The 10,842-nt window shown below is 40.9% G+C and overlaps 1 protein-coding gene across 1 annotated transcript; it reads right to left on the bottom strand.

The window, feature by feature from the left end:
• Positions 1 to 335: 335 nt before the first annotated feature.
• On the bottom strand, positions 336 to 1,523 carry LOC311159364 (carbohydrate sulfotransferase 5-like; the record flags this gene model as incomplete). Its single annotated transcript, XM_084215408.1, has 1 exon — positions 336 to 1,523. The coding sequence occupies exon 1, from the start codon at positions 1,515 to 1,517 to the stop codon at positions 336 to 338; it is 1,182 nt and encodes a 393-aa protein (XP_084071534.1). The 5' UTR covers positions 1,518 to 1,523.
• Positions 1,524 to 10,842: the final 9,319 nt, after the last annotated feature.

Here is a 10,842-nt window from a genome sequence, read left to right on the forward strand (position 1 = left end):
TGTGATACTTAAAGCATGAAAAAAAAGCAGTGAAGTATTATCAATAAACAGACATCTTTGAGAATCCATCTTTTAATAGAAAGTGCTTAACTTATATTCTTAAAACAATGCTGTGAGCATCACAGTAATAGGCTGACCAAGTATCTTGCTGTCTTTTTTTTTTAATATGTAAAAAACTCAAGGGGGAAAAAAAAAACCTTCTTACATTAACAGAAAAGGAGTAGACGAACAGATAAAGTCATCAGCCAAGGATTTTCCAATTACTATATGCTGCGCAGTATAGAAATATTCAAACAACTACCCTGCCCCACCTCCCCAGATCTCTCAAAAATGTCTCAGTGCTTTGGATTAAATGATGACCAACTGAATTGATTTTGTCGTCTTGGCAACACCAAATCCAATGTCAGATCTTTTTGCTCTTTTTCTGAATCCACTAGCTGATAACCAAGAATGTTTATAGCACCTTTGCAAACTTCCTGTATTTTCTTAACTTTCTGAAAGGAAAGAACATTTCTCCAGGCCTGTGAAACACTAACTGCATCTCGGGATGTTATTTTGAAGGCTTCTTTTTTTTTTCCTGGTCCCTGTCCATGTGTGATATTATATACCCAGCTTTTGAGCCTGGGAGTCAAACTAAGATCTGCAAATTTATACATTTCTGAGATTTCTGATAATGGATCTCTTACCAGATCTTCAAAACGGATCATTAAATAGCGATCTTTCAGGAAATTAGGTGGTTTTAGAGTAGCTGTTTCATAAATCTGAACATGACTTCTACAAACCTCTTGCATTACTTTGTATTTGCTATCTTCCACTTTAGTGCCATTGGTACTCAAGACAATTCCATTGTCACGGGCTAATGCTTTCACCGACTGTTCCCGTGACTTAACAACTGCCCTGGGGTCACGAACCAGGTGAATAATTTTGAGATTCAGGGACGGATCAGTGAGGAGGGGGTACAGGACCTTCAAGTCAAAGAATCTAACTTCCTTGATAACAACATGGCTGTAAGTTTTACAGGCTTCCTCCACCTTGCTAAATGGATACCGTCCACAAAGAGTCTTGCATGCCAATTCACTGGTTATGTCAGTACGTTGAAAAGAGTCACAAGCAGGAGCTGAACACAGAGCCCGACTTGCTGCCCACTGGAAAAGATCGGATAAGTTTCTTTTCCAAGGCATGTAAGCATCAAACACAGACATGTCACACAGAAAGACCGACCTGACTAAGTCCCGCACTGCCATGTGTAAGACTTTGGCACTGTTCTGGTACATTGTAACCCACACGTGCCATGCAGGTTCCATCAGGTAGAAGACACTGGGGTGCTGGCTGAAAAGTTGACCAACAAAAGAAGATCCTGACCGCCAGGAGGAGAGAATAAGTATGTGGACTTGCGATGGTTTCTCCTCAGACTGAGGCACGAAATTACTGTACCGGGCATACATGAAGAGTAAGAATCCAGTCTGAACTGTAACAAAAATTATAACAATTGTGCCAGGAATCCGAATCCTTGCCATTCTCACCGAGGAAGGGTAATGAAAAAAGCTGAAAAAGAGAAGGGAAATACTGGTGAACCATTGTTCTTGTGGCACAATAACAATATTAACTCAGACAATACAAACTCTTTCATTAGTAAAACCTTTCTTCAAATGCACATGTACGTATGTGGCATTAACTGCTTCCTTAATCAGTTGCACTTAGGGATGATCACTGCAGGTGACAGCTGTTGGGAAGAAAAAAGGAAGCAATGTGTGACAGTAAGATCACTGCAGAAATAAGGAAATAAAATAAATAAATGTTCGATGTTGAAGAAAACCTTGGGTTGATGCAGCTCAACCCTTGGATTAAAAAAGACCAAAAGAAAACTACAAAATACACAAGGCCCTGAAATGGAACACTAGTAAACAGTGCACAAAAAAAAGAAGAAAAAAAATTCTGACTCGCTCAACTGTATTTCTATTTCAATTTAACATTACAAGGATTTCTATCCCCTAAAAGGAGTGGATGCAAACATTGGTAGCTGTGGGTGCTGAAATAAAAATCATCTTATCTAATGTGAGTGTTGTACCCTACAGTGGCCATAGGGTGCTATACCAATTGGTGCTTGTCCACAACCCTCTATTTTCCAAACCGCAGAAGGCAGAAGATGGATGAAAACTCACAACCTGAAGCCACACCTGGCCACAGGTGACAAAATTAAAAAGCTGCTGGCACATATATTTGGTCTGGAGTGCATACACCCCAAGACTGAATACCCCGAGTTTACATTCAAGAATTACTCAAGTTTGGGAGTTAGATTTGTCTGCACTTAACTCCTAGAAAATCTTAGGCATGTCAATCCCAAGTGGATTTCTGCTTTACTTTGCAAAGTTCAAGACACATGCACTCTCCCCCCCACCCCAGCTTTTTGCTAGAGATTTTTGGCACCTACCCTTTTGTGCTCTCACTCATGCAGATTCAGCTTGCAAGCAGGCAGTGAATGTTAGCAGGCAAGGTTTTAGGAAAGTAAGACTCCTCATGTATGCAGATCATCTCAGAAGTTCTACATATACCTACGTGTTATCTAGCTGCATTTACAATTTGCAATTACAACTTTTTCCTTGTTACAGTGAATGACACATTTTTCAACACACTCTGAACTCTTGAAAGAAAATCATGCAGACTAGTAAACATAGATCCATATTCATTTAACATAATAAATTGAATAAAATGATCAACCATTACAAAACCTTTATGTACACTGCATATTAAAAATGTGAAACTCTGCTTTAAAATTCTGTAGCAGCAAAAGTATACAGGAGTTCAACAAATAATTACATTGATTTAAAGTAAGTAAGGGAAGAAAAGCCTTCCAAGGACTGTTAAAGGCAAAAATGAGGCTACAGCCCATGGCTTAGCAATTCTCTAAACCATGGATAGCCCATGGTATAGGCCTGTATTGCGGTGACACGCTACAAGAAACGAGGCTTAATGTATTACTTCCTCCTTAACAGTCCATTCTTGCTACTCTCAGGCACAAGAGCAGATAGCTAAATCCTTAGTTTAGTTCAGCTGGGCCATTTTTCATAGATAAAATCTGCCTTGTTCAAATACTGAATTTTTTGCATATCACATCTCCAGAAGCATCTATAAGTTTCTCTGTGCTGTGAGGATCACCAGCAATCCAGCAGCCTGCACTGACACTTCACCAGAGGGCATGAAAGAATCTAAGCTGAAGTCACAGCTGAAGTTGCATTTGCTAGTTGAAAGATTTTTCTTGAAACAGGCTCTATGCCTGAAAGTCAGCCAGACACAACTATCTTAGATCTTTTTCCTGAGTGCAAAACGTGAGTCATTATCTACACTAAGACTGCATTCTGCAGCTCCTTGCAGTCTCACTTATTATGTAGCTTTCAGAGACTCAATTATGGTTTTTAAAGAATAAATGTGTTTCCACTCTAGCTACGCAGAACTGTTGCTCCACTCTAATCCTGCTGCAGAGCTGCAACACTAACTGCTCTTTACATGTTATTAGCAGAGTGTGGGAGGCTGAGGAATAAAAGCCAAAAGCTATTTTTTACATTCACTTTTGCCTTGACTCTCTCAGACCTCTCCTTGCTCCAGTTTCACACAAGTAGTGTTGCAGACAACACTGTGCCAATGAAAAAACAGATAACGTGAGCATTAGTCCACAATATGTGTCTGAACTAATCAGAATCAAGCGCTACAAATAACATCAAATGACTACAGCTGAAGTATTTCCCTACACTCTATTATGATAGAAACTGCAAGAAAAGGTGTGATACCAAAGTAAAACACTAAGTAGGTACCAGTTTTCTATATTTCAGATTCATTTTCTAACCTTTTAGAAAAGTTGGAATGTTTCTAAGGAATATACACACATGGAGACACCATCAAAGAAAAAGCATAATTACACAACAAAATACAGCATCTGTAAAAGTATTCTCTTGTGTGGCTTCCAATGCAGAAGGCCAAATACACCACTTTGTCTGTAAACAGTGCCCTTTATTTCTACACTTCTCTTGTTGGGCATGTGTAATTCTATTTTCATGCAAACAACCATTTACCATTTCCAATTGCATTCTGCAGTTAAGATGATTTTAGCCCAGGTTAAACTCGCATTCCCTTAAAGTACAATTTTTTTAACCCAACAAGGCCTTCTGTGATTTTTGATGAACTTTAGCTGAGGCAGAAAGCAGCTGTTGAAAAGCCCATAGAATAACCTTCTCATAGAGTTGCTGAAGATCTATATATGTATACACATATTTATAAATCTACTGAATAGATTACATTATACCATTGCCTTAATTGTGGACTTCGCACGGTTGGATTAACAGCTGGATTTCATGATCTTAAAGGTCTTTTCCAACCTAAATGATTCTACAATTCCAAATCTGAGGAACAGGACCTCACGATACAGGCTACTTCTGATCCTCTAGCTATTCCACTGCAGTACTCGCCAGATGGTGCTGTTAGGCAAGCTTGCTCTTCCAGCACAGAAAGGCAGTATGCCAAAACTGCACACTGAAGCTGCATGCTGAAACACTAGTCTGTGACTTGCTTTGCATTGCCTCTTTCTGCTAGTGCCCTCCTCCTCCACCAACAGCTCAGTGGCACTACCTGCTCACCCCAAGCTCCTCTCCCGAAGGCAAAACTGGGGTTTGTTACATCTCCTTTTATCCTGCTTTGTTCCACATAAGTGCTTCCTCGTAGTGCACCTGCCTGACTATAGCATGCCTGCCAACTGCAAACGGGGGGAAAAGGAGAACCAGCAGAAGGGCCAGATGTTCTAGCATTATCGCCACTTCAGCTGCCATCTCAGTGACAAAATCAGACTGACACCAAGTGGCAAGGGAGCTAAAACAAGCAGAAAAACAAGCTGTAGTGGGCCTCAGGTTGCAGCAGACAGGATCCAACACCTCTCACATCTCTCAGCTGACTCATGAAGTATGGCAACACTCAGTAGCATCACAATATGTGTTTCTGTAAATAATGAATACTCCTTAATGTAAGTTATTTTACTAATAGTTACAATGTTATTCCTTTTCTGTGATAGTAGTAGTACTTCTTTGGTGATACCATTTCTTCGAGGAGAGCTCTGGTAAAGAGAATAATCAGAAGTATCTCAAATTCTTGAGGCACAACCATCTCTTCAAAGGGCAATGCAAATTTTCAAAATGTGATCTGAAAAGCATTAGCTTATATGGTTTAGTTGCCAGTCCTGAATCAAGCTCCGTTCCTGGGCTTCCCTGCTAACAGTTACTAATGGAAACAAGATCCTAGACTAGATGCGCCCTGGGGCAGTTCCACAATAACTATTCTTACATATTGTCCAAAGGAAATTAATTATACAAACTGGACAACAAAGCAAACATTTTCTTCATGACTTAAACTATCTCTGATAGACTGCTGAGCTGCAGGGCCACTAGTATCTGCTTGCCAAGAAACTAGATACATTGCAGAAAGCTATCCAGTTTTACCAAGCAGGGTAAAAATACAGTCAGTGGTAGCACTGATCCCAAAAAGATCTCATTTCTAAGATGAGCACTTTTCAGACCCAGAAAGGCAGAAAAGAAAGAAATTGTCCACTGGATTATCATTTAGCTCTTGCTTCCAGGGACTTTTATTAGTTTGTCACGTAAGACATATAATGTTGGAATCGAGTAATCAGATCTTTTCAGGTCAGCTCTGAAAGGAGTACAGTTTCTTAGTAACTTCCTTTCAGCACAGAATTCAACCTGAAGAGACTTAATCAAGTAGCAAAAACTAACTCTATAGCTAAAAAAGACCCTCCTATTAAACTGCTATTTTTTTTTCTGGGATATTAAAAAGACTGTAGAAAGACAGAAAGAGTGCATCATACTAGAGCTGTCAAAAAACATGCTCTGTCTTTGATCTTTGGACAAAAGGCTGGGATGAAACATTCCCTTAGAACAAACAATTCTGGGTCTGTTGTGGGAAGACTGAAAAATCAAGCTGGATTAAAAGAAAAGCATTTCAGTGAAGAATTACAAATACCTGCTCCCCTACAATGACTTCTGGGCAACTGAATCTTAGCTGTCTTTGTCAAAGTCTTCTTCCCTGGCCATTTTCTGTCTGAGAAAATTTCCAGCATACTTTCATTTTAACACTCTGTGCAGCATTTTTAAAGTCAAAGAACTTACAGATTACACAGAAATTACTTCAAATAACATACTCAGTTGTGGGTTCCTTCCAGCTCAGAATATTCTGTGATTCTGTTGATTTCCCAGATTGATTTCTTCCACTGAAAAATGAATACCTCATGCTGGATTATGTGCACAACCTTTTGCTACCCAAAAATTACTGTTCTGTATGCTGACCTTTCAGAGCAATCATACGAGATGAATGTAATTATCTTATGTACTTAAAATTCACGAAATGCAGCAGCACTGACTGTAAAAAAAATGATAACAGTGAATGTCATCATGCATTTAATAGAATTAATAGGAAAATGTTTGTTCATGCATGATAAATAGAGCAAAGATCACCTGAAGGCCTGCTTCTCCTCATCAAATTTACTCATTGCACTCTTCACCTATAATACATTGCACCAATGCAATCACCACTAAAACAGCTTCTGTGAGCTAACGTTAGAAACCTAGTTTGCTACTCAAAAAAGTTAAATGCTGGAACACAACAAAGCTGGTCAAAGAATAGCACACAACAATATTACTAGTAATTCTTGCAGTAAATCACCCCGCTGACAAAATATCACTTTCCAATATTCTTCTACAGCTAGAAATCACATATCTTCATAAGGCAGAAGCTTACTGTATCAACAATATGCAGATTGGTATTTGAACGGTTACAGAAAAAGTTTGTTTGGAGGGTGTGTTCTAGGATCACTGGTAGTCCTAAAGTTAAAAGACTTTCCAGTACTAAATAGGTGAAACTCATAAGCCCACCCAATTTTTCTTTTAAATAGAATAGCAAAGCTACAACTAAAATAATAAAATACAGTAAATGTACTGTAGCAATTCTGAATTGTAACATTATATTAGCATTTCAGGTGATACTGCTAATTCAGCTTTTGGAAATATACTTCTTTTTAGAATCTAGTGCTAAATGAGATTTGAAGAATTGTTTCCAGGAAATCATCACAATTAAAAACTTTATAATACAACGAAACATACCCTCCATTTAATTATATGATCATTAAAGTTCTTTTTCTAAAAGGTACTGTTTCCTTTGGGAGATTTTAAAATATTTTTTAGTTAGATAAAGTCATCCAGCCGAAGCAAACGGCAGCGTCAAAGCATAGCCCTATAATACCTATTTCTCTATGCACTGCAGCTGAAGATCACAAAGTGTTTTCAGCTACTAGAATTACTGGTGTTCAAGAAATAAGGTCTGCTTAGTTGCAGCTTTTGTTAGGAATTTTTACGATGGCAAAACTGGCGTGACAAAGAGACACCCGCAGCGACTGAATGCTACTCACTTACTTGAGACTCTGTCGGCACTGGTACAATAGCGTCCTCAAATTCAAACAGTCCGAGGACGACTGGACTGAGGCGCACCCTGTGTGCCTCACTTGAAGCAACTGTTGCAGCTAAGAAATACTGACAAATGCTTCCGATCAGCATGTCACCTTCACCTAGAAAGAGGCAGGACACAACAAAAAATGGGAAAGCATTTCCTAAAATGATGGGAAGGGTTCTCTAAACTCTCTCATCTCCAACAAACGAAACCACCTTAACCTGAATCAGCCACGTTCCCTAGGGAAAAGGAAGAAAAGAAAAAAATTTAAAAAAAAAAAAAAAAAGGAGGGAAAAAAAAAAGGGGGGGGGGGGGAGGTGAAGAGGAAAGGAGGGGAAAAAATAAAACCAACCCCCCCAAAAAACCCACCTAAAATAACCAGGCTGATTTTTCCACAGGTTTACTTCTGTCGGTGCGACATCGGCTCCACCGCAACTGGTATTACCGATAGTTCTCCGCCGCCACAGGCAGGGGCGTGTGTAACCCACTCAAAAACATCGCCTTTAAAGTACCGTCGTTTGAGACCAGAAAGAAAAAGATCTGACCGGGACTTCCAATCCTGTGGCATAACCGCACCCCCACCCGCATCAGCCTGCCCGTACCTTGTCGCCGCCTCCCGCCACCGCCGCGGCTCCGAGCTACCGACAGAGACAATGAGCCGCTTTCAGACGTGGCCGAGGCGCCGGGGCAGCGGGGGGAGCCCAAGAAGCCGATCCGATCCGCCCCGCCCCCGGAGCATCCCCGGGCGAAGGCGCAGCCCGGCAGAGGCGGTCCGCTGGCCTGCCCCGCCCAGCACGAGTGGGACCGGCGCGGCGGGGCCCTGCCGCCCACGCCGCAGGGTCCCGGCTGGCTCGCCGAAACCGGCTCGTGGCAACGCCGCCTGGCCGCCGCAGCCCCGCCATCTCTCCTCCGCGGGGTCCCGCGTGCCTCGGGCCTTCCCGTCGCAGCAGCCCCCTCCTCCCGGCCCCCGCCTCCTCCCTCCATGCCGGCCCAGCACCCCCAGGCAAAGTGAGGCTCGGCGCGGCCGCATGCCCCTCGCCTCGTGCGAGCAGAACGAGAGGATAATGCCCCCTGCAAAACGGGCTGCTTGGTGAGTTAAGAAGCAGAGAGGTGGTTTCTTTTCTCCTAGTTCTACCTCTTAAAACACTCCCGAAGCATGGCTCTATCACGGTCACGTTCCCACGTCAGTTTATGCACAGGACTTTTAATTTAAAGCTGCTTTCTTTTTCCTTTTTACAGAACCTTGATTAATCCTAGTGAGCCACCATGTCCTTGAGCCACCATGTCCTTTCTCAATGACGAGCATTTAGATTGTTCTGTCATATGTATACAGAGAAGATCTGTGTAGTTGAACTGTGGTGCATGGTAGTGGTTTTGACTTTTTGTGTTGCTTACAAGCTAAAGGAAGAGTCCTTGCAGATAGCTGAGAAAGGCTCTTCCTTCCTAAACTTCTTCTAATGCTGGTTGCAGTGAATCCTCATTTTCCCCGTGTAGGTCAGTTTGTTGCTTAAGCTATAAAATCTTGCTTTTTTTCTATTGCTTGGTTACTTGAAAAAACAGAATGTCTCTTCAAGCTCGAGAAAGGAGTCAGAACTGTGAACCAAGAACTACGGTCAGTATAAAAAGTCATCTAGGAAGTGGCCACAGCAGAGGTATCACAGGGTTTTTTCCCTGCTGTGGTAACATCTGCCTTTACGGCTCCTTTTACCCTGCATTCAGTTATTAGTCCCAGTCATGAAACACCTCTTTGACAAGAAATGGAGGGATGGCTTCAGGTCATATTAAACAATTACATGCCATCTGCAAGTAAATAACTCTTTTGATTGCCTCCTTTTTATGTATATAGTTCCTTGCTTACGTTACTGTAGAGGATTTTTTCCAGTTTTCGCCATCTAAACGAAAAGAGAAACTTAAGGATATTTCTGGAACTAAGCCTGATCTCCATTTCTTATTTCACATGCATTCACTGAACTGTTGCTCTCAGCAGCATCACTTGTTCTAACTGAATGTGAAAGGCTATAAAAGGAGAAAAAAGTGAGAGAGGGATTAATGGAGTCTGCCAGTACTGTGGCTTTTGAGCATTAGTCTCTTCCATGTTTCTGTTGCTACCTAAACAGACTTCTGTTCAGCTTGAAGGAAGATTCTTATGCATTCCATTTTTATGGGAGTAGAACATTCAGACCCTTAGAGTCTTAGAGTCAGGGAACTGCCTTGTCTGAAAAAGTGATTATATACTTGGTAAAGATCATCTTCACCATAATTAACTCCCGTAATTAACTCGTGCAGTCACACAAGCACCATTACTGCTCCAAGGGAGAGCACATCAAATGTACACCAGCAGGAGATATGGGGGAAATAAGCTCACAGCCCCCTTCGTTCATGCTGTGCAGTGGCTAGAAGCATAAAAAAGCACTAGACAGCTGCTTTGACTCTGGAGATGTTGACACGAAGCCAGTTATCGGTAGCCCTACGCTGCCACATAGAGACTTCAAAGATCCAAGAGCAAACTGGAGATTTCTGGAAAAGGTAGCTCTCCCAGCTTCCAGGATATTCAATTCTAGAGGATGATGGCCAAAAGTGGCATACTGCTCAGCTGCTCTTTCATATTTCATAGCTGCACTGTGTCTTAACAGTTCAAGAGAACCAAAGAGACTTGGAATTTTTTGCAGAATTCTAGCATCCAGAATTGTTTTAAATTCTAGATTTAAATATCCTGCCATAACACTGCTTTGCTAGAATTAATTCTTTAATACAAAACTGAAAATATAACGGAAATTGTGTTGTTTTCTCTTGTAAGCTTGTCTGGCACAAAAAGTAAGCCCAGAAAAAGAAGATAAAATAATCTTCTGGTATGACCACCACCATCAAGATTGAGGGACATAGTCTTTCAATGTCTACCAGGTGATTATAATTTTTTATCTGTTCTAAACGATTTAAGCTCTGAAGGTAATTATTCACTCACTTTGATACTCAGAGGCTTCCCCAGTAGAATTTTTTGCTAGTTTTTTTCAATAGATAAAAGGATTCTCTGTTTTACTATTCACAATTCACAATTAATGGTCAGGTGCTACAGTAATAATACCAGTAGTAAGTGGTTGTGCAAATTTTGCACACACTATCACCCAAAAACCTCATTTCTCACATCACCCTTGAATTTATTCATCATCCAATTTAATAATTAAATTGCTGAGTATGTATAGTCACAGTTACAGAAGTGCATCTCTGACCTTAATTCATCCCTGCAGTTTTTCACTTCATAGTGCACATACATAAATCCATGTACAAATAACTCTTGACAACTCTAAGACTGCAGTGAATTGATTTACAAGAAGTAAAATCAGTTAA

Source organism: Fringilla coelebs (assembly GCF_963513975.1).
Source record: "Fringilla coelebs genome assembly, chromosome: 14".
In the NCBI taxonomy this organism is placed as follows: Eukaryota; Metazoa; Chordata; class Aves; order Passeriformes; family Fringillidae; genus Fringilla; species Fringilla coelebs.